At 41.5% G+C, this 26,023-nt stretch overlaps 1 protein-coding gene across 2 annotated transcripts; it reads left to right on the plus strand.

Moving 5' to 3' along the window:
* Positions 1-6,747: 6,747 nt before the first annotated feature.
* zbtb11 (zinc finger and BTB domain containing 11) lies at positions 6,748-23,801 on the plus strand. Of its 2 annotated transcripts, none has more exons than XM_034531466.1 (10): positions 6,748-7,239; positions 7,912-8,132; positions 8,207-8,438; positions 8,509-9,431; positions 10,102-10,395; positions 21,330-21,738; positions 22,283-22,400; positions 22,478-22,636; positions 22,775-22,950; positions 23,053-23,801. In XM_034531466.1, the coding sequence occupies exons 1-10, from the start codon at positions 6,927-6,929 to the stop codon at positions 23,637-23,639; spliced, it is 3,432 nt and encodes a 1,143-aa protein (XP_034387357.1). In that variant the 5' UTR covers positions 6,748-6,926; the 3' UTR covers positions 23,640-23,801. The 2 variants fall into 2 exon arrangements, with proteins under 2 accessions (XP_034387357.1, XP_034387355.1); XM_034531464.1 differs by having other exon boundaries at positions 6,748-7,251; positions 23,053-23,740.
* Positions 23,802-26,023: the final 2,222 nt, after the last annotated feature.

Consider the following 26,023-nt stretch of genomic DNA (forward strand, 5'->3'; position numbering starts at 1 on the left):
TCTATGGATCAAACCAGAGGAGACCAACCAGCTCGCTAAAATTCAAGAATGTCTTAAAGACATAAAAACATGGATGACCTGCAACTTCCTGATGTTAAACTCAGACAAAACTGAAGTTATTTTACTGGCCCTGAACACCTCATAGATCAATGATCTGGTGATGTGGTTTCTGTAGATGGCATTGCCCTGGCATCCAACACCACTGTAAAGAATCTCTAGTTATCTTTGACCGGGACTTGTCCTTTAACTCCCACGTTAAGCAAATCTCAAGGATTGCATTTTATCATCTACGTAACATTTCAAAAATCAGGCACATCTTGTCCCAAAAAGATGCAGAAAAGCTGGTTCACACGTTTGTTACTTCCAGACTAGATTACTGCAACTCCTTATTATCAGGCTGCTCTAATAAGTCTCTTAAATCCCTCCAGTTGATCCAGAATGCTGCAGCTCGTGTACTCACAAAAACTAAGAAAAGAGATCACATGACTCCTGTTTTAGCTGCTCTGCACTGGCTCCCTGTAAAATCAAGAATCACATTTAAAATTCTTCTCCTCACCTACAAAGCCTTGATTGGTGATGCACCATCATATCTTAAGGAGCTTGTAGTACCATATTTCCCCACTAGAGAGCTGCTCACTAAATGTGGGGCTACTTGTGGTTCATAGAGTCCTAAAAAGTAGGATGGGAGCCAGAGCCTTCAGTTATCAAGCTCCTCTTTTATGGAACCAGCTTCCACTTTCAGTCCTGGAGGCAGACACAGTCACCTCATTCAAGAATAGACTCAAGACTTTCCTCTTTAATAGCCCTTATAGTTAGGGCTGAATCAGGTTTGCCCTGGTCCAGCCCCTTGATATGCTGCTATAGGCTTATAGGCTGCTGGGGGATGTTTTAGGATACACTGAGCACCTATCTCCTCTTCTCTCTCTCCTTATGGATGAATTTACATCTCTCCATTGCACCTTATTAACTCTGCTTCCTCCCCAGAGTCGTTGTGACTTCACGTCTCATAGGGTCCATTGGACCTGGAGGTGTCTGATGCTGGTGAGCCGGCCTCCCATTGGCCCTGCTGATGCCCCGCCCCCCCTCCTCTCTACCTCCTTCTGTTTCATGAATTGGAGTTCCATTCATACATTGTCATATTCATGTAATGTGTTTATGTAACTCTGTAACTCTGTTCATCTGGTCACATGACATCTATTCATCTGTCCATCCGGGGAGAGGGATCCTCCTCTGTTGCTCTCCTGAAGGGTTCTTCATTTTTCCCCCCTGAAAGGGTTTTTTCTATTTTTTGGGAGTTTTTCCTGATCCGATGTGAGGTCAAAGGTCAGGGATGTCGTATGTGTACAGATTGTAAAGCCCAACATTTGTGATTTTGGGCTATACAAAATAAACTGAATTGAATTGGTATAGTTTGGCTCGGTTTCAACTCCTTCCTCTTAGAAGATTCTCTTTCCTCTCAAGATATGTACAGTCTTGTTTCACCTCTTTGATCGTGGATCTTATTTCCTTTGACATTTCTTCTATTGTGGAGCATTGTGCTGTATGAAGCAAGTGATTATGAAGTCATAGTGAGTGATCTGATGGGTAAGAACCTGAACGATACGTGATGGGAACCCTCCGCAGAACCCAGGAGGGAGCTCCGCTCCGTGTTGACTCAGCCGACTCGTGATGCCGGTGTCAGATAAAAGACTCCGAGCTTTAAAGGGAAGAACAACAGCTGACTCTCTTTCTCCCCTCCGGGTCTGAGGAGCAGAAACGCTCGGCATTGTGGGAACCGGAGGTGTAAGGCGAGCTCATCACCTACTGGTTCCCTTTCGGCGTCCTCCCTGTCTCCGCTGAAAGCGACGGAGCTGGAACAGAACCGAATGCTTTCTGTCTCCAGACTCTTCGTATTATTCATATCGCAGTGTTTGAGCTCGTGGCCGCGTTTCATTTCCTCGGGAACGAAGAGGAGGTTGCTGTGTGGCGGCGAGAGGTCAGAGGTCTGAGGCTGGACGGAGGCTTGTCAGCGTGTTAATCTGTCTGTTGGCCAGAGGCCCGGGCTGGACGGGGTTCCTCCAAACAGCCTCTTCTTCTCACACATCCAGCATGGGAGCAAAGCCACCGGGATCCGGTCTGAAGACTCGCTCTATTCTGACCGGGTTCCTCACGTTCTCCATTAACCGAATAAACTGTGTGAATATAAACTGGATGGGTCAATGCAGAGAAGAAGTTACCCACTGGGTCAATAAAGTGAACATTTCTTTCTAAGCCCCATAGCGCTGAGAACACCTGAGAGTCAGCCGGCCAGAACACAAAGCGGTGCGAGCGCCGTGATGATGTCATCAGTGTCCTCTTATCAGATATGATGATGTCATCAGTGTCCTGTTAATACATTACATGTCATTTAAAGTGGTGTTACATTCATACACTGTAGAAAAGCAACAGGGAGCAATTGAGGGTTAAGGGTCTTGCTCAAGGAGACATGGACTAGGGCGGGGATTGAACCACCAATCAGATGTGATGATGTCATCAGTGTCCTGCTGTCAGACGTGTGATGTCTAGTACTGCGTCTGTCCTTGGAGAGACGATAAGAAAGTCTCCAGCTGTTTGTCCTCAGACCGCCGGCCGCTTTATCTACTCCAGGAGTTGGGGTCAGACTCCAGATCCAGACATTACACAGAGAGACAGACCACTAGCAGACCTCAGACCTGTAGAGCTGCAGGACCAGACCTTTACACTTCCTGTTTCCTCAAGAACATTTTTGTACTCTTTTTTGTTTGGTGAGCAGGATACAACTTCCGTCTCTTTAACGTCTTCAAGCTGCATTCTCTCTCCTGACCACCAGGGGCGACTCCTCTGGTTGTATAGAAGTCTATGCTTCATGTGTTAAAGCTGCATTCTCTCTCCTGACCACCAGGGGGCGATTCCTCTGGTTGTATAGAAGTCTATGCTTCATGTGTTAAAGCTGCATTCTCTCTCCTGACCACCAGGGGGTGACTCCTCTGGTTGTATAGAAGTCTCTGCTTCATGTGTTAAAGCTGCATTATCTCTCCTGACCGCCAGGGGCGACTCCTCTGGTTGTATAGAAGTCTATGCTTCATGTGTTAAAGCTGCATTCTCTCTCCTGACCATAAGGGGGCGACTCCTCTGGTTGTATAGAAGTCTGCTTCATGTGTTAAAGCTGCATTCTCTCTCCTGACCACCAGGGGGCGACTCCTCTGGTTGTATAGAAGTCTATGCTTCATGTGTTAAAGCTGCATTCTCTCTACTGACCACCAGGGGGCGACTCCTCTGGTTGTATAGAAGTCTCTGCTTCATGTGTTAAAGCTGCATTCTCTCTACTGACCACCAGGGGGCGACTCCTCTGGTAGTATAGAAGTCTATGCTTCATGTGTTAAAGCTGCATTCTCTCTCCTGACCACCAGGGGGCGACTCCTCTGGTTGTATAGAAGTCTATGCTTCATGTGTTAAAGCTGCATTCTCTCTCCTGACCACCAGGGGGCGACTCCTCTGGTAGTATAGAAGTCTATGCTTCATGTGTTAAAGCTGCATTCTCTCTCCTGACCACCAGAGGGCGACTCCTCTGGTTGTATAGAAGTCTATGCTTCATGTGTTAAAGCTGCATTCTCTCTCCTGACCACCAGGGGGCGACTCCTCTGGTTGTATAGAAGTCTATGCTTCATGTGTTAAAGCTGCATTCTCTCTCCTGACCACCAGGGGGAGACTCCTCTGGTTGTATAGAAGTCTATGCTTCATGTGTTAAAGCTGCATTCTCTCTACTGACCACCAGGGGGCGACTCCTCTGGTTGTATAGAAGTCTATGCTTCATGTGTTAAAGCTGCATTCTCTCTCCTGACCACCAGGGGGCGACTCCTCTGGTTGTATAGAAGTCTATGCTTCATGTGTTAAAGCTGCATTCTCTCTCCTGACCACCAGGGGGCGACTCCTCTGGTTGTATAGAAGTCTATGCTTCATGTGTTAAAGCTGCATTCTCTCTCCTGACCACCAGGGGGCGACTCCTCTGGTTGATGTGTAACCTCATCATCAGCTTTATTCCATGTATGTATGTGCTGATGATGAGGTGTATTATTGTAAAGAATATATCAGTAGAATATGTATCTTATTGTCCTGTATTTTAATCTATCAAATAGCTGGTTAGCTTAGCACAAAGCCACCAGCTAAAATGTTTATATTAATATTAGGCTCTTTATTCCAGGTTAGATCTCACGGTCAACAGAAGGTTATGTAATGATGTGTTTACAGTCAATACTGGCCTGGAAATATACAACCAAACGCCATGCGGGTAATAAGGATGTCTGAGGTCTGAACGCCGGAGGAGGCGGGGCTTGATGTCAAGGTGAGAGTCTCTGTGGATGGACGCACCTTTTATCTCATCATGAAACAGGTGGCAGGAGTTATTATCTCTAATAAGGAGGTGGTGGCTTTCATCACTAGTTAAATAGCTCCAGCACTTTAAAGAACCGGAGGTTGACTTCTGGTGCAACTTGTTAAAGAAGGAACCAAATACACTAAAGTTTGTGTGGGAAGTTCAACAAGAAAAGACCAGAATCAGTTGAAAAGAGCAACACCTGTTGGGCCTGTCTCTTTAAATGGGAGGAGCCTCATCTCCAGGTCTAAAGGAAAAGACCAATGAACCTCCATGAAGACCTGGTTGACCTGAATGTGTGTTTGATGTCCGTATGTGACACATAGAGCGGAGGTCCTGTTCCTGGTTTAATAGAGACCGGTTCCAGGTTTAATAGAGACCTGTTCCAGGTTTTAATAGAGACCGGTTCCAGGTTTAATAGAGACCGGTTCCAGGTTTTAATAGAGACCGGTTCCAGGTTTAATAGAGACCTGTTCCAGGTTTAATAGAGACCGGTTCCAGGTTTTAATAGAGACCGGTTCCAGGTTTAATAGAGACCGGTTCCAGGTTTTAATAGAGACCGGTTCCAGGTTTTAATTGAGACCTGTTCCAGGTTTTAATAGAGACCTGTTCCAGGTTTAATAGAGACCGGTTCCAGGTTTTAATAGAGACCGGTTCCAGGTTTAATAGAGACCGGTTGCAGGTTTTAATAGAGACCGGTTCCAGGTTTAATAGAGACCGGTTCCAGGTTTTAATTGAGACCTGTTCCAGGTTTTAATAGAGACCTGTTCCAGGTTTAATAGAGACCGGTTCCAGGTTTTAATAGAGACCGGTTCCAGGTTTAATAGAGACCGGTTGCAGGTTTTAATAGAGACCGGTTCCAGGTTTTAATAGAGACCGGTTCCAGGTTTAATAGAGACCTGTTCCAGGTTTAATTGAGACCTGTTCCAGGTTTAATAGAGACCGGTTCCAGGTTTTAATAGAGACCGGTTCCAGGTTTAATAGAGACCTGTTCCAGGTTTAATAGAGACCGGTTCCAGGTTTAATAGAGACCTGTTCCAGGTTTAATAGAGACCGGTTCCAGGTTTTAATTGAGGCCTGTTCCAGGTTTAACAGAGACCGGTTCCAGGTTTTAATTGAGGCCTGTTCCAGGTTTAATAGAGACCTGTTCCAGGTTTAATAGAGACCGGTTCCAGGTTTTAATTGAGGCCTGTTCCAGGTTTAACAGAGACCGGTTCCAGGTTTTAATTGAGGCCTGTTCCAGGTTTAATTGAGACCTGTTCCAGGTTTAATAGAGACCTGTTCCAGGTTTAATAGAGACCGGTTCCAGGTTTTAATTGAGGCCTGTTCCAGGTTTAATTGAGGCCTGTTCCAGGTTTAACAGAGACCGGTTCCAGGTTTTAATTGAGGCCTGTTCCAGGTTTAATAGAGACCTGTTCCAGGTTTAATAGAGACCGGTTGCAGGTTTTAATTGAGGCCTGTTCCAGGTTTAATAGAGACCTGTTCCAGGTTTTAATTGAGGCCTGTTCCAGGTTTAACAGAGACCGGTTCCAGGTTTTAATTAAGACCTGTTCCAGGTTTAATAGAGACCTGTTCCAGGTTTAATAGAGACCGGTTCCAGGTCTGTTGTAGTCCTCCGGTGGAGACCTTAATCTGGAGGCTGCAGGTGATAAGTGGCTCTGGATGCTGATGGAACGTGTTGTGTTCAGGGGACTCAGATAAAAAACGACGTATCTCCGCTCTGAGAAGGTCAGAGTTTCTGAACGCTCCGGTCGGCTGATTGTGACGAGCTCTGATCTCAATGACAGAACTTCATCCTGTTGAAGTTCATGAAACCAGGAAGCGGTCTTATTCAGTGCTTATTCTGACATTAATATGTATTTTAAATGTGTTTCTAAGCATATAAAGAAACGTTTAAACCTTATAAATGACGAACACATCGTATACTTTTTTTAAAGATATTAATGAAAATAATAAATAAATAAACTCAAATATCTTATGATACATTTTTGTATTAATAAAAAAAAAAAAATGCATATCAATAAATTAAGCTATTATTGAACATAATAAAAATGAAATAACAAAAGAAATCTTTAATACAGATAATAATAAAATGAAATAACAAAATCCCAGTTACAAATAATAAAAATATAATAACAAATTGTTTTTAACTATCTTATGGTGAATTAAAATGTCAATAAATAGATAAAGAATAAAATGAATCAAGCTATAAATTAAAATGAACAAAGTTTAAATAATAAAAGTTTAAATCGAGCCGGTTTCCGGTGTAAAACTCTCTGAGGTTATAAGTTTGCACATCGCGCCCTCTGGTGGCGGAACACGTTAACGACGCAGTTCCGCCCCGATTACGCAGCTTCCGGTTGTGCAGCAGCCATTTTGTCTGTGCGGGCAAGTCGACGGTTACGAACTGCAGTTCCACCTTCGGAAACAATTCTGAAATGTTGTTGTCCGCCGGTTCTTTGACTTTATCTCCGGCTTGAAATCAAACGGAACAACAGCCGCTCCGCCGGAAGCCGGAAGCCGCGGAGCAGCGCGCGGGGGGGCAGCAGCGCGAGGCATGTCGTGCGCAGAGAGCTACCTGGCCATCATCCGCTACCTGACCGATGAGCGCGAGCCCTACGCCCCCGGGACCCCCGGCAACACCAAGCGGAAGATCCGGAAGGCGGCCACCTGCTACGTGGTCCGGGACGGGACCCTGTTCTACCAGCGCCGGCTCAAGGGCCAGAACGACTTCACGGAGCTGGAGGTGGTTCTGCAGGACGGCCGGAGGGAGGAGCTCATCGGGGAGGCCCACGTGGTCTGCGAGGGCGAGGAGCACCTGAACCAGCAGCTCACCTGGGACTCCATCTCCCAGAAGTACTGGTGGAGAGGTGAGGGACCAGGTGCGCTGTGTGGGGGGTTAGAAAGCCGCAGAACCAGGGAGACCATCAGCATGAGACTAGGAGGCTTGGGTGGTCTCCGGGTCCCGTGGTGGTCTCCGGGTCCCGTGGTGGTTCTCGGGTCCTGTGGTGGTCTCCGGGTCCTGTGGTGGTCTCCGGGTCCCGTGGTGGTTCTCGGGTCCTGTGGTGGTCTCTGTGATGTGGTCTTTAAACATAAACACTAAAATATGTAAATAAACAAACTAAAACTACAAAATTAAGATAGAATTTAAAAAATGTGTAAAATATCCGACAAATATTAATTGGAAACAATACGGTAAAAATATGTAAATTCTCTAAAAGTATTAAATTACATAAATACAGAATAAATACAATAATATCAAATATGAACCGGATGTGAAACTATTGATTTATATATCGGTAGATTTTATCTTATTGATCCAGAGACATTTGTCTCCCTCTAGTGGTGAGTTCAAGTGCTGAGCATCGAGTATTTATAAACAGTGTTTTTAAAACGCACAATAAGGTTTTATGTATTATAAAATAATAACACTCTTTAGTCTGTGAATATATTTATACCAGCTCCACAGTATTGTATTGAGATTATAAATCAATATTTAAAATCAAGGTCATATTTATTGATATTAATGTCCCCCCCATCAGGGATCCTGAAGAACGTCAAAGACCACATCAGGGAGTGCTCTTCGTGCCAGAGCCGGCGCGACGACGGCTCCGCCTCCCGGACCTTCTCCCGGCCCGGGAGGCGCAAGACGGCGGCCACCGCTGGGGAGGAGGAGCAGCAGCAGGAGGAGGAGGAGGAGGAGGAAGAGGGAGACGAGGGCTTAGGCTTCACCAAACCGACCCCCAAACACGAGCTGGTCTTTGTAGGTCTCACCTGGTTCTGTTTGGGTCTCGCGCTGCTCCACGTGTCTTTATTAACGTGTGTGTGTGTGTGCAGGTGGACAGTAAGGGCGAGGTGAACCAGTTCCTCCCTAAACACAGCCAGACCATGTTGGACAAACTGAACCAGCAGCGCCTCCTGAACCAGTTCTGTGACATCACGCTGCTGATCGAGGGGGAGGAGCATCGCGCCCACAAGGCCGTGCTGGCGGCGTGCAGCGAGTACTTCAACGAGCTGTTCTTCGAGAAGGGCGCCGCCTCCACCCACGAGGCCGTGGTGGACCTCTCCGGTGAGCCCCGCCGGCCAGAACCCGGTTCCCCGTCCCCGATTCTCGGTTCTCACGTTCTTTCCTCTCGCAGGTTTCACCAAAGTGAGCTTCCTGCCGCTGCTGGACTTCGCCTACACGTCCACGCTCACCTTCAACTTCTGCGTCATGGCCGACATCGCCAACCTGGCTCGCCACCTGCTGATGACGGAGGTGCTGCAGATCTGCGAGTCGGTGCACCGGCAGGTGGAGGAGCAGAAGCTGACGGTGTACCAGCGCGGCGACGTGCACACGGTGGTGTCGAGCCGGCTGGCGCCGCCCGGCGGCCCGGCGGACGACGCGGCCGCCTTCACGGTCACCATCGAGAGCGATGGGCGCGCCGTGGTCACGCAGGGCGGGGAGCCCGTTGCGTTCGTCGCCACCCCCGAGGAGGCCTACCTCGCCGAGGGGGAAGAGGTGCATCGTGGGACGGAGGCGGCGGCCGAGACTGTGACTCTGATCGCAGAGCCGGAGGAGACGCTCACGCTGATCTCCGGTGGCGGTGCCGCGCCGGAGGACGCCGGCACGATGACCGTGGTCACCCACAGCGGGCAGGCCGGGGCCAGCGAGTCCCTCGCCGTGGTGTCCGCCTGCCTGGAGATGGAACGCCGGGCGCCGCCCTCGGGGGCGGGACCCTTTGTCATTAACGTGGACCCGGACACAGTGAGTCCCCCGGAGGCCGTCACGCCGTCCTCTGAAGCGGTGGTGCCGGCGGTGGAGGAGGCGGTAGAACCGGCGCCCCAGAAGCGTAAGCGTGGGCGTCCGGCCAAAGTGAAGAAGGAGGTGGAGCTGGAGGAGTACGTCGCTCTGGAGGAGGAGGAGCCCTCCGCCGACGACGAGGGTCACGACCCCAACCGGAGACGGCTCCGGCAGCGCTCCATCGCCGAGGGCGGCTACGCCCGGCTACACATGGGGCTGGAGGAGGAGGAGGAGGGCAGGAGGGGGGGGGGCACCTCGCCGCGAGCCGCCACGCCCAAGGTACATATTCACAATCATCAAAAACAATAGATGTTTTACTTTGTTAACGTAATTTATGTTTTTTTTTCTTCATAAAAACACTATTTAAATAACAAGTAAATAACATATTATATTTATATTCATGTCATGTTCTACTGATCACATTTTCTACTGATCACATTTTCTACTGATCACATGATCTACTGATCACATGATCTACTGATCACATGATCTACTGATCACATGTTCTACTGATCACATGTTCTACTGATCACATGATCTACTGATCACATGTTCTACTGATCACATGTTCTACTGATCACATGATCTACTGATCACATGTTCTACTGATCACATGTTCTACTGATCACATGTTCTACTGATCACATGTTCTACTGATCACATGATCTACTGATCACATGTTCTACTGATCACATGATCTACTGATCACATGTTCTACTGATCACATGTTCTACTGATCACATGTTCTACTGATCACATGATCTACTGATCTCATGTTCTACTGATCACATGTTTTACTGATCACATGTTCTACTGATCACATGTTCTACTGATCTCATGTTCTACTGATCACAAACTTTATTTACTCTGATGGTTAACTTTAACTGGGAGGGGGGTCAGAACTGATCAGGATCAATAACGACCCGCTACTCCTCCGTGATGTGTTCAGGTGCCTCTGAGGACGGGTAAGAGGGGCAGACCACCAAAGCAGCCGGTGGAGGCTGAAGGTGACGGACAGTCTGAGTTGGGGGCGGAGCCTGAGCCCGGCGCCGCGGAGGGCGTGACGCCTCCGGAGCTCGGCGCGGGGACGAAGGGGGCGGAGCCAGAGGCCGCGGGTGCCAAGCGGGAAGCCACCGGAGACGGAGAGCACACGTGCTCCGAGTGCGGCGCGTCTTTCCAGAGACGATACTCGCTCATCATGCACACGCTGAAACACGAGAAGGCTCGAGGGTACAAGTGTAGCGTGAGTATCAGCAGCATCCAACTTCCTGTTTATTTACAACCACAACTCCAAATTATACATGTATGTATGTATGTATGTATGTAAGTTACAGACTGGACATAACAAACTAAACTAAGTTACAGACTGGACATAACAAACTAAACTAAGTTACAGACTGGACATAACAAACTAAACTAAGTTACAGACTGGACATAACAAACTAAACTTAGTTACAGACTGGACATAACAAACTAAACTAAGTTACAGACTGGACATAACAAACTAAACTAAGTTACAGACTGGACATAACAAACTAAACTAAGTTACAGACTGGACATAACAAACTAAACTAAGTTACAGACTGGACATAACAAACTAAACTAAGTTATAGACTGGACATAACAAACTAAACTAAGTTACAGACATAACAAACTAAACTAAGTTACAGACTGGACATAACAAACTAAACTAAGTTACAGACTGGACATAACAAACTAAACTAAGTTACAGACTGGACATAACAAACTAAACTAAGTTACAGACTGGACATAACAAACTAAACTAAGTTACAGACTGGACATAACAAACTAAACTAAGTTACAGACTGGACATAACAAACTAAACTAAGTTACAGACTGGACATAACAAACTAAACTAAGTTACAGACTGGACATAACAAACTAAACTAAGTTACAGACATAACAAACTAAACTAAGTTATAGACTGGACATAACAAACTAAACTTAGTTACAGACATAACAAACTAAACTAAGTTATAGACTGGACATAACAAACTAAACTAAGTTATAGACTGGACATAACAAACTAAACTAAGTTACAGACTGGACATAACAAACTAAACTAAGTTATAGACTGGACATAACAAACTAAACTAAGTTATAGACTGGACATAACAAACTAAACTTAGTTACAGACATAACAAACTAAACTAAGTTATAGACTGGACATAACAAACTAAACTAAGTTATAGACTGGACATAACAAACTAAACTAAGTTATAGACTGGACATAACAAACTAAACTAAGTTACAGACTGGAAATAACAAACTAAACTAAGTTACAGACTGGACATAACAAACTAAACTAAGTTACAGACTGGACATAACAAACTAAACTAAGTTACAGACTGGACATAACAAACTAAACTAAGTTATAGACTGGACATAACAAACTAAACTAAGTTACAGACATAACAAACTAAACTAAGTTACAGACTGGACATAACAAACTAAACTAAGTTATAGACTGGACATAACAAACTAAACTTAGTTACAGACATAACAAACTAAACTAAGTTATAGACTGGACATAACAAACTAAACTAAGTTATAGACTGGACATAACAAACTAAACTAAGTTATAGACTGGACATAACAAACTAAACTAAGTTATAGACTGGACATAACAAACTAAACTAAGTTATAGACTGGACATAACAAACTAAACTAAGTTATAGACTGGACATAACAAACTAAACTAAGTTATAGACTGGACATAACAAACTAAACTAAGTTATAGACTGGACATAACAAACTAAACTAAGTTACAGACTGGACATAACAAACTAAACTAAGTTACAGACTGGACATAACAAACTAAACTAAGTTACAGACTGGACATAACAAACTAAACTAAGTTACAGACATAACAAACTAAACTAAGTTACAGACTGGACATAACAAACTAAACTAAGTTACAGACATAACAAACTAAACTAAGTTATAGACTGGACATAACAAACTAAACTAAGTTATAGACTGGACATAACAAACTAAACTAAGTTACAGACATAACAAACTAAACTAAGTTACAGACTGGACATAACAAACTAAACTAAGTTATAGACTGTACATAACAAACTAAACTAAGTTATAGACTGGACATAACAAACTAAACTAAGTTACAGACATAACAAACTAAACTAAGTTACAGACATAACAAACTAAACTAAGTTACAGACTGGACATAACAAACTAAACTAAGTTACAGACTGGACATAACAAACTAAACTAAGTTACAGACTGGACATAACAAACTAAACTAAGTTACAGACATAACAAACTAAACTAAGTTACAGACTGGACATAACAAACTAAACTAAGTTACAGACATAACAAACTAAACTAAGTTATAGACTGGACATAACAAACTAAACTAAGTTATAGACTGGACATAACAAACTAAACTAAGTTACAGACATAACAAACTAAACTAAGTTACAGACTGGACATAACAAACTAAACTAAGTTATAGACTGGACATAACAAACTAAACTAAGTTATAGACTGGACATAACAAACTAAACTAAGTTATAGACTGGACATAACAAACTAAACTAAGTTACAGACATAACAAACTAAACTAAGTTACAGACATAACAAACTAAACTAAGTTACAGACTGGACATAACAAACTAAACTAAGTTACAGACTGGACATAACAAACTAAACTAAGTTATAGACTGGACATAACAAACTAAACTAAGTTACAGACTGGACATAACAAACTAAACTAAGTTACAGACATAACAAACTAAACTAAGTTACAGACTGGACATAACAAACTAAACTAAGTTACAGACTGGACATAACAAACTAAACTAAGTTACAGACTGGACATAACAAACTAAACTAAGTTACAGACTGGACATAACAAACTAAACTAAGTTACAGACTGGACATAACAAACTAAACTAAGTTACAGACATAACAAACTAAACTAAGTTATAGACTGGACATAACAAACTAAACTAAGTTATAGACTGGACATAACAAACTAAACTAAGTTATAGACTGGACATAACAAACTAAACTAAGTTACAGACATAACAAACTAAACTAAGTTACAGACTGGACATAACAAACTAAACTAAGTTACAGACTGGACATAACAAACTAAACTAAGTTACAGACATAACAAACTAAACTAAGTTACAGACTGGACATAACAAACTAAACTAAGTTACAGACATAACAAACTAAACTAAGTTATAGACTGGACATAACAAACTAAACTAAGTTATAGACTGGACATAACAAACTAAACTAAGTTATAGACTGGACATAACAAACTAAACTAAGTTACAGACATAACAAACTAAACTAAGTTACAGACTGGACAAAACAAACTAAACTAAGTTACAGACATAACAAACTAAACTAAGTTATAGACTGGACATAACAAACTAAACTAAGTTATAGACTGGACATAACAAACTAAACTAAGTTACAGACATAACAAACTAAACTAAGTTACAGACTGGACATAACAAACTAAACTAAGTTACAGACTGGACATAACAAACTAAACTAAGTTACAGACATAACAAACTAAACTAAGTTACAGACTGGACATAACAAACTAAACTAAGTTATAGACTGGACATAACAAACTAAACTAAGTTACAGACATAACAAACTAAACTAAGTTACAGACATAACAAACTAAACTAAGTTACAGACTGGACATAACAAACTAAACTAAGTTATAGACTGGACATAACAAACTAAACTAAGTTATAGACTGGACATAACAAACTAAACTAAGTTATAGACTGGACATAACAAACTAAACTAAGTTATAGACTGGACATAACAAACTAAACTAAGTTACAGACATAACAAACTAAACTAAGTTACAGACTGGACATAACAAACTAAACTAAGTTACAGACATAACAAACTAAACTAAGTTACAGACTGGACATAACAAACTAAACTAAGTTATAGACTGGACATAACAAACTAAACTAAGTTACAGACATAACAAACTAAACTAAGTTACAGACATAACAAACTAAACTTAGTTACAGACTGGACATAACAAACTAAACTAAGTTATAGACTGGACATAACAAACTAAACTAAGTTACAGACTGGACATAACAAACTAAACTAAGTTACAGACATAACAAACTAAACTAAGTTACAGACTGGACATAACAAACTAAACTTAGTTACAGACTGGACATAACAAACTAAACTAAGTTACAGACATAACAAACTAAACTAAGTTATAGACTGGACATAACAAACTAAACTAAGTTATAGACTGGACATAACAAACTAAACTAAGTTACAGACATAACAAACTAAACTAAGTTATAGACTGGACATAACAAACTAAACTATGTTACAGACTGGACATAACAAACTAAACTAAGTTACAGACTGGACATAACAAACTAAACTATGTTACAGACTGGACATAACAAACTAAACTAAGTTACAGACTGGACATAACAAACTAAACTAAGTTACAGAACAGACTGGACATAACAAACTAAACTAAGTTACAGACTGGACATAACAAACTAAACTAAGTTACAGACATAACAAACTAAACTAAGTTACAGACTGGACATAACAAACTAAACTAAGTTACAGACATAACAAACTAAACTAAGTTACAGACATAACAAACTAAACTAAGTTACAGACTGGACATAACAAACTAAACTAAGTTACAGACTGGACATAACAAACTAAACTAAGTTACAGACTGGACATAACAAACTAAACTAAGTTATAGACTGGACATAACAAACTAAACTAAGTTATAGACTGGACATAACAAACTAAACTAAGTTATAGACTGGACATAACAAACTAAACTAAGTTATAGACTGGACATAACAAACTAAACTAAGTTACAGACTGGACATAACAAACTAAACTAAGTTACAGACTGGACATAACAAACTAAACTAAGTTACAGACTGGACATAACAAACTAAACTAAGTTACAGACTGGACATAACAAACTAAACTAAGTTACAGACTGGACATAACAAACTAAACTAAGTTACAGACTGGACATAACAAACTAAACTAAGTTACAGACTGGACATAACAAACTAAACTAAGTTACAGACATAACAAACTAAACTAAGTTACAGACTGGACATAACAAACTAAACTAAGTTACAGACATAACAAACTAAACTAAGTTATAGACTGGACATAACAAACTAAACTTAGTTACAGACATAACAAACTAAACTAAGTTATAGACTGGACATAACAAACTAAACTAAGTTATAGACTGGACATAACAAACTAAACTAAGTTACAGACTGGACATAACAAACTAAACTAAGTTATAGACTGGACATAACAAACTAAACTAAGTTATAGACTGGACATAACAAACTAAACTTAGTTACAGACATAACAAACTAAACTAAGTTATAGACTGGACATAACAAACTAAACTAAGTTATAGACTGGACATAACAAACTAAACTAAGTTATAGACTGGACATAACAAACTAAACTAAGTTACAGACTGGAAATAACAAACTAAACTAAGTTACAGACTGGACATAACAAACTAAACTAAGTTACAGACTGGACATAACAAACTAAACTAAGTTACAGACTGGACATAACAAACTAAACTAAGTTATAGACTGGACATAACAAACTAAACTAAGTTACAGACATAACAAACTAAACTAAGTTACAGACTGGACATAACAAACTAAACTAAGTTATAGACTGGACATAACAAACTAAACTTAGTTACAGACATAACAAACTAAACTAAGTTATAGACTGGACATAACAAACTAAACTAAGTTATAGACTGGACATAACAAACTAAACTAAGTTATAGACTGGACATAACAAACTAAACTAAGTTATAGACTGGACATAACAAACTAAACTAAGTTATAGACTGGACATAACAAACTAAACTAAGTTATAGACTGGACATAACAAACTAAACTAAGTTATAGACTGGACATAACAAACTAAACTAAGTTATAGACTGGACATAACAAACTAAACTAAGTTACAGACTGGACATAACAAACTAAACTAAGTTACAGACTGGACATAACAAACTAAACTAAGTTACAGACTGGACATAACAAACTAAACTAAGTTACAGACATAACAAACTAAACTAAGTTACAGACTGGACATAACAAACTAAACTAAGTTACAGACATAACAAACTAAACTAAGTTATAGACTGGACATAACAAACTAAACTAAGTTATAGACTGGACATAACAAACTAAACTAAGTTACAGACATAACAAACTAAACTAAGTTACAGACTGGACATAACAAACTAAACTAAGTTATAGACTGTACATAACAAACTAAACTAAGTTATAGACTGGACATAACAAACTAAACTAAGTTACAGACATAACAAACTAAACTAAGTTACAGACATAACAAACTAAACTAAGTTACAGACTGGACATAACAAACTAAACTAAGTTACAGACTGGACATAACAAACTAAACTAAGTTACAGACTGGACATAACAAACTAAACTAAGTTACAGACATAACAAACTAAACTAAGTTACAGACTGGACATAACAAACTAAACTAAGTTACAGACATAACAAACTAAACTAAGTTATAGACTGGACATAACAAACTAAACTAAGTTATAGACTGGACATAACAAACTAAACTAAGTTACAGACATAACAAACTAAACTAAGTTACAGACTGGACATAACAAACTAAACTAAGTTATAGACTGGACATAACAAACTAAACTAAGTTATAGACTGGACATAACAAACTAAACTAAGTTATAGACTGGACATAACAAACTAAACTAAGTTACAGACATAACAAACTAAACTAAGTTACAGACATAACAAACTAAACTAAGTTACAGACTGGACATAACAAACTAAACTAAGTTACAGACTGGACATAACAAACTAAACTAAGTTATAGACTGGACATAACAAACTAAACTAAGTTACAGACTGGACATAACAAACTAAACTAAGTTACAGACATAACAAACTAAACTAAGTTACAGACTGGACATAACAAACTAAACTAAGTTACAGACTGGACATAACAAACTAAACTAAGTTACAGACTGGACATAACAAACTAAACTAAGTTACAGACTGGACATAACAAACTAAACTAAGTTACAGACTGGACATAACAAACTAAACTAAGTTACAGACATAACAAACTAAACTAAGTTATAGACTGGACATAACAAACTAAACTAAGTTATAGACTGGACATAACAAACTAAACTAAGTTATAGACTGGACATAACAAACTAAACTAAGTTACAGACATAACAAACTAAACTAAGTTACAGACTGGACATAACAAACTAAACTAAGTTACAGACTGGACATAACAAACTAAACTAAGTTACAGACATAACAAACTAAACTAAGTTACAGACTGGACATAACAAACTAAACTAAGTTACAGACATAACAAACTAAACTAAGTTATAGACTGGACATAACAAACTAAACTAAGTTATAGACTGGACATAACAAACTAAACTAAGTTATAGACTGGACATAACAAACTAAACTAAGTTACAGACATAACAAACTAAACTAAGTTACAGACTGGACAAAACAAACTAAACTAAGTTACAGACATAACAAACTAAACTAAGTTATAGACTGGACATAACAAACTAAACTAAGTTATAGACTGGACATAACAAACTAAACTAAGTTACAGACATAACAAACTAAACTAAGTTACAGACTGGACATAACAAACTAAACTAAGTTACAGACTGGACATAACAAACTAAACTAAGTTACAGACATAACAAACTAAACTAAGTTACAGACTGGACATAACAAACTAAACTAAGTTATAGACTGGACATAACAAACTAAACTAAGTTACAGACATAACAAACTAAACTAAGTTACAGACATAACAAACTAAACTAAGTTACAGACTGGACATAACAAACTAAACTAAGTTATAGACTGGACATAACAAACTAAACTAAGTTATAGACTGGACATAACAAACTAAACTAAGTTATAGACTGGACATAACAAACTAAACTAAGTTATAGACTGGACATAACAAACTAAACTAAGTTACAGACATAACAAACTAAACTAAGTTACAGACTGGACATAACAAACTAAACTAAGTTACAGACATAACAAACTAAACTAAGTTACAGACTGGACATAACAAACTAAACTAAGTTATAGACTGGACATAACAAACTAAACTAAGTTACAGACATAACAAACTAAACTAAGTTACAGACATAACAAACTAAACTTAGTTACAGACTGGACATAACAAACTAAACTAAGTTATAGACTGGACATAACAAACTAAACTAAGTTACAGACTGGACATAACAAACTAAACTAAGTTACAGACATAACAAACTAAACTAAGTTACAGACTGGACATAACAAACTAAACTTAGTTACAGACTGGACATAACAAACTAAACTAAGTTACAGACATAACAAACTAAACTAAGTTATAGACTGGACATAACAAACTAAACTAAGTTATAGACTGGACATAACAAACTAAACTAAGTTACAGACATAACAAACTAAACTAAGTTATAGACTGGACATAACAAACTAAACTATGTTACAGACTGGACATAACAAACTAAACTAAGTTACAGACTGGACATAACAAACTAAACTATGTTACAGACTGGACATAACAAACTAAACTAAGTTACAGACTGGACATAACAAACTAAACTAAGTTACAGAACAGACTGGACATAACAAACTAAACTAAGTTACAGACTGGACATAACAAACTAAACTAAGTTACAGACATAACAAACTAAACTAAGTTACAGACTGGACATAACAAACTAAACTAAGTTACAGACATAACAAACTAAACTAAGTTACAGACATAACAAACTAAACTAAGTTACAGACTGGACATAACAAACTAAACTAAGTTACAGACTGGACATAACAAACTAAACTAAGTTACAGACTGGACATAACAAACTAAACTAAGTTATAGACTGGACATAACAAACTAAACTAAGTTATAGACTGGACATAACAAACTAAACTAAGTTATAGACTGGACATAACAAACTAAACTAAGTTATAGACTGGACATAACAAACTAAACTAAGTTACAGACTGGACATAACAAACTAAACTAAGTTACAGACTGGACATAACAAACTAAACTAAGTTACAGACTGGACATAACAAACTAAACTAAGTTACAGACTGGACATAACAAACTAAACTAAGTTACAGACTGGACATAACAAACTAAACTAAGTTACAGACTGGACATAACAAACTAAACTAAGTTACAGACATAACAAACTAAACTAAGTTACAGACTGGACATAACAAACTAAACTAAGTTACAGACATAACAAACTAAACTAAGTTATAGACTGGACATAACAAACTAAACTAAGTTACAGACATAACAAACTAAACTAAGTTACAGACTGGACATAACAAACTAAACTAAGTTACAGACATAACAAACTAAACTAAGTTACAGACTGGACATAACAAACTAAACTAAGTTACAGACTGGACATAACAAACTAAACTAAGTTACAGACTGGACATAACAAACTAAACTAAGTTATAGACTGGACATAACAAACTAAACTAAGTTACAGACTGGACATAACAAACTAAACTAAGTTATAGACTGGACATAACAAACTAAACTAAGTTATAGACTGGACATAACAAACTAAACTAAGTTATAGACTGGACATAACAAACTAAACTAAGTTATAGACTGGACATAACAAACTAAACTAAGTTATAGACTGGACATAACAAACTAAACTAAGTTATAGACTGGACATAACAAACTAAACTAAGTTATAGACTGGACATAACAAACTAAACTAAGTTACAGACTGGACATAACAAACTAAACTAAGTTACAGACTGGACATAACAAACTAAACTAAGTTACAGACTGGACATAACAAACTAAACTATGTTACAGACTGGACATAACAAACTAAACTAAGTTACAGACTGGACATAACAAACTAAACTAAGTTATAGACTGGACATAACAAACTAAACTAAGTTACAGACTGGACATAACAAACTAAACCAAGTTACAGACTGGACATAACAAACTAAACTTAGTTACAGACATAACAAACTAAACTAAGTTATAGACTGGACATAACAAACTAAACTAAGTTACAGACTGGACATAACAAACTAAACTAAGTTATAGACATAACAAACTAAACTAAGTTATAGACTGGACATAACAAACTAAACTTAGTTACATACATAACAAACTAAACTAAGTTACAGACTGGACATAACAAACTAAACTAAGTTACAGACTGGACATAACAAACTAAACTAAGTTACAGACTGGACATAACAAACTAAACTAAGTTACAGACTGGACATAACAAACTAAACTAAGTTACAGACTGGACATAACAAACTAAACTAAGTTACAGACTGGACATAACAAACTAAACTAAGTTACAGACTGGACATAACAAACTAAACTAAGTTACAGACTGGACATAACAAACTAAACTAAGTTATAGACTGGACATAACAAACTAAACTAAGTTACAGACTGGACATAACAAACTAAACTAAGTTACAGAACAGACTGGACGTAATAAACACACTTCGGGTGTCGTGGTCTCGCGGCTCGTTGCGGGTAAACAAGCTCAGAGCTCCCACTAATTCGGTGTCATGGTGAGTTGTATTTTTATGCACTTCATGCCGGTCGTATCATTTTATTTTGTCATATTTATCTGCCCTCGATGGACTGGCGGCCTGTCCAGGGTGTCCCCTGCCTTCGCCCTATGTCAGCTGGGATAGGCTCCAGCGCCCCCGCGACCCTAATGAGGATAAGCGGTATTGAAAATGGATGGATGGATATTTATCGCCCACACTGTGAAGGCCGGTCCGTGAAAACGTTGTCCGACACGAAACCGGTCCGTGGCTCAAAAAAGGTTGAGGACCGCTGGTTTAGCTGACACTTCTATCCAAAGCGTCTTACAATCATGTTACATTCATACACTGTAGAACAGCTACAGGGAGCAGTTAAGGGTCTTGCTAACCACTGACCGCAGTAGACCTGATATTACCCAATAAATCAAACCATTCTCATGTTCCCCTCCTCCTCCTTGTGTCCCTGCAGCTGTGCAGTAAGGAGTTCCAGTACGCCGCCTCGCTCCGGGCCCACCTGGCCCGGCACAAGCAGCAGAGCAGCCAGCGGGCGCCGGTCCCCAAGCCGCCCGGCGCGGAGCTCAAGCCAGACGGCGACCTGGACGAGAAGACGGCGTCGTCGCCGCACACCAAGAGGGAGTTTGTGTGTGACATCTGCGGGAAGACGCTGCCCAAGCTCTACTCGCTGAGGATCCACATGCTGAACCACACGGGGGTCCGGCCGCACGCCTGCAAGGTCTGCGGCAAGACCTTCGCCCACAAGCACAGCCTGAAGATGCACCGCGCGCTGCACGACGCCTCCAAGCAGTTCCAGTGCGGCTACTGCAAGAAGTCCTTCGTCAGCAAGCGTAGCATGGAGGAGCACACCAGCCTGCACACAGGTACCCCACACACAAGGGTACTCCACACACAAGGGTACTCCACACACAAGGGTACTCCACACACAAGGGTACTCCACACACAAGGGTACTCCACACACAAGGGTACTCCACACACAAGGGTACTCCACACACAAGGGTACTCCACACACAAGGGTACTCCACACACAGGGGTACCCCACACACAAGGGTACCCCACACACAAGGGTACTCCACACACAAGGGTACTCCACACACAAGGGTACTCCACACACAAGGGTACCCCACACACAAGGGTACTCCACACACAGGGGTACCCCACACACAGGGGTACCCCACACACAGGGGTACCCCACACACAAGGGTACCCCACACACAAGGGGTACCCCACACACAAGGGTACCCCACACACAAGGGGTACCCCACACACAGGGGTACCCCAGACACACGGGTACCCCACACACACGGGTACCCCACACACACGGGTACCCCACTGGGATCAATAAAAGTGTACATTTCTTTTTTTTCTTTCTTTCTTTCTTTCTAAACCCTTAACATGCCTCCGCAGGTGAGTCAAAGTACCTCTGCAACACCTGTGGAGCGACTTTCCACCGAGCCTCGGCTCTGAGCAAGCACCTGAAGAAGCACCTGCCCAGACCCGACGTCCGTCCGTTCTCTTGCGCTCAGTGAGTATCCACCCCCCCCCCTTCGCCCTGTTTTTGTGTCTTTGTGTGACGGCGTACTGACGCTCTGTGCCCTGCAGCTGTGACAAGAGGTTCTACGAGGCTAAAGACCTGCAGCAGCACATGAACAAGCACATGGGCCTGAAGCCCTTCCAGTGCCAGGTGTGTGGGAAGTGCTACAGCTGGAAGAAGGACTGGTACTCCCACGTCAAGTCCCACAGCGTGGCCGAGCCCTTCAAGTGAGTCCTTCTGGCCTCTGATCATGTGACGTCCTCGTGTGTAACGCGTGTCCTCGTCCTCGCGTAACACGCGTCAAGTGCGTAACGCGCGTTGCGCACTTGACGCGTGACGCGTAATGCGTGTAACTCACTCCTCAGGTGTAATGTCTGTGGGAAGGAGTTCTTCGAGAAGGCTCTGTTCAGGAGACACGTGAAGAAAGCCACTCACGGGAAGAAAGGCAGAGTGAAGCAGAACCTGGAGAGAGAGTGTGAGCAGTGTGGCAGGAAGTTCACTCAGCTGAGGGAGTACCGCCGCCACGTCAACAACCACCAGGGTGAGTCCTCGTCCTCACTTCTTCATTTCCTCCTCATGTACTCACGGTCATTTCATTTGATAAATGTTTCCACCTGTTATCTCGCTGTTCCCCCCCCTGCAGGAGTGAAGCCGTTCGAGTGCCTGACTTGTGGCGTGGCGTGGGCCGACGCACGTTCCCTGAAGCGCCACGTGCGCACGCACACGGGCGAGCGCCCGTACGTGTGCCCCATGTGCCAGGAGGCGCACATCGACGCCCGCACGCTGCGCAAGCACATGGCCAAGTTCCACGGAGACAACCTGCCGGGGAAGATCATGCTGGAGAAGGACACGCTGCAGTTCCACAACCAGGGCACGCAGGTGGAGCACGCTGTCAGCATCCTGGCCTCCGAGCTGCCGCCGGAGCTGAGGCCCGCCCTGCTGGAGGAGGGGGAGGGGCGGGAGGAGCAGGAGATCGAGGAGGTGCTGATCACAGAGGAGACGGTGGAGGGGGTGGAGACGGTGGAGACGGTGGAGACGGTGGAGGGGGTGGAGGCGGTGGAGGCGGCGGGTGATGGCTCGGCCACGACCACACTGTCGGACCAGGGCATCATGCAGGTGGTGAACTACGTCCTGGCTCAGCAGGGCCTCGCCGACACCAAGATGGAGGACAGCCCAGAGGTCATCCAGACCATGGAGGTGGAGGTGGCCCACGTGGCCGAAGTGGAGTGACTCGCTAGGGAGGGAGAGAGAGAGATAAGGAGGCCAGGGAGAGAGAGAGAGATAAGGAGGCCAGGGACAGACAGACAGACAGAGAGAGAGAGAGAGAGAGAGAGAGAGATAAGGAGGCCAGGGAGAGAGAGAGAGATAAGGAGGCCAGGGACAGACAGACAGAGAGAGAGAGAGATAAGGAGGCCAGGGAGAGAGAGAGAGAGATAAGGAGGCCAGGAAGGGGGAGGGAGAGAGAGATAAGGAGGCCAGGGAGAGAGAGATAAGGAGGCCAGAGAGAGATAAGGAGGCCGAGGGAGAGAGAGATAAGGAGGCCAGAGAGAGATAAGGAGGCCGAGGGAGAGAGAGATAAGGAGGCCAGGGAGAGAGAGAGAGAGAGATAAGGAGGCCAGGGACAGACAGAGAGAGAGAGAGATAAGGAGGCCAGAGAGAGAGAGAGAGATAAGGAGGCCAGGGAGAGAGAGATAAGGAGGCCAGGGAGAGAGAGAGATAAGGAGGCCAGGGAGAGAGAGAGATAAGGAGGCCAGGGAGAGAGAGAGATAAGGAGGCCAGGGAGAGAGAGATAAGGAGGCCAGAGAGAGATAAGGAGGCCGAGGGAGAGAGAGATAAGGAGGCCAGGGAGAGAGAGAGAGAGAGAGATAAGGAGGCCAGGGACAGACAGAGAGAGAGAGAGATAAGGAGGCCAGAGAGAGAGAGAGAGATAAGGAGGCCAGGGAGAGAGAGATAAGGAGGCCAGGGAGAGAGAGAGATAAGGAGGCCAGGGAGAGAGAGAGATAAGGAGGCCAGGGAGAGAGAGAGATAAGGAGGCCAGGGAGAGAGAGATAAGGAGGCCAGAGAGAGAGAGAGAGAGAGAGAGAGAGAGAGAGAGAGAGAGAGAGAGAGAGAGAGAGAGAGAGAGAGAGAGAGAGAGAGAGAGAGAGAGAGAGAGAGAGAGAGAGAGAGAGAGAGAGAGAGAGAGAGAGAGAGAGAGAGAGAGAGAGAGAGAGAGAGAGAGAGAGAGATAAGGAGGCCAGGGAGAGAGAGAGATAAGGAGGCCAGGGAGAGAGAGAGATAAGGAGGCCAGGGAGAGAGAGAGATAAGGAGGCCAGGGAGAGAGAGAGATAAGGAGGCCAGGGAGAGATAAGGAGGCCAGGGAGAGAGAGAGAGATAAGGAGGCCAGGGAGAACCCTGGTGTGTCAATGTAAATATATACGATGTGTGAATAAATGAATGAATTGAGACTCACAACGACTCTGAGGAATAAAGAAGAAACACACGGCTAACACCAGAAAACTTATTCACTCTCACTTATTCACCATCACTTAATCACTCATTCACTCTCAATCACTCTCACTTATTCACCATCACTTAATCACTCATTCACTCTCAATCACTCTCACTTATTCACCATCACTTAATCACTCATTCACTCTCAATCACTCACTTATTCACCATCACTTAATCACTCATTCACTCTCAATCACTCTCAAATATACACTTTCACTTATTCACTCATTCACTCTCGTATTCACTCATTCACTTAATCACTCATTCACTCTCAATCACTCACTTATTCACCATCACTTATTTACACTCAATCACTCTCAAATATACACTTTCACTTATTCACTCATTCACTCTCATATTCACTTTCACTTATTTACTCATTCACTCTCACTTATTCACTTTCACTTAATCACTCATTTACTCTCAATCACTCACTTATTCACTCATTCACTCACATATTCACTTTCACTTATTCACTCACTTATTTAGTCATTCACTCTCACATATTCACTTTCACTTAATCACTTTCACTCTCAATCACTCACTTATTCACTCATTCACTCTCACATATTCACACTCATTCACTCTCACTTGTACACTCATTCACTCTCACTTATTCACTCACTCATTGACTCACTTATTCACTCACTCATTCACTCACTTGTTCACTCATTCCCTCAATTATTCACTCTCACGTATTCACTCTGTCACTCTCACTTATTCGCTCATTCACTCTCACTTATTCACTCACTCTCACTTGTTCACTCTCACTTATTCATTCACACTCACTTATTCACTTTCACTTATTCACTTTCTATCTATAATATACACAATTAAAACATCTATATCTATACTATACAGAAATAAAGCATCTATATATCTAATATACATAATTAAAGCATCTATATAGCTATAATATACATAATTAAAGCATCTATATTTAAAATATACATAATTAAAGCATTTATATCTATAATATACATAATTAAAGCATCTATATTTAAAATATACATAATTAAAGCATTTATATCTATAATATACATAATTAAAGCATCTATATCTATAATATACATAATTAAAGCATCTATATTTAAAATATACATAATTAAAGCATCTATATT

Source organism: Cyclopterus lumpus, chromosome 4 (genome assembly GCF_009769545.1).
Source record: "Cyclopterus lumpus isolate fCycLum1 chromosome 4, fCycLum1.pri, whole genome shotgun sequence".
In the NCBI taxonomy this organism is placed as follows: Eukaryota; Metazoa; Chordata; class Actinopteri; order Perciformes; family Cyclopteridae; genus Cyclopterus; species Cyclopterus lumpus.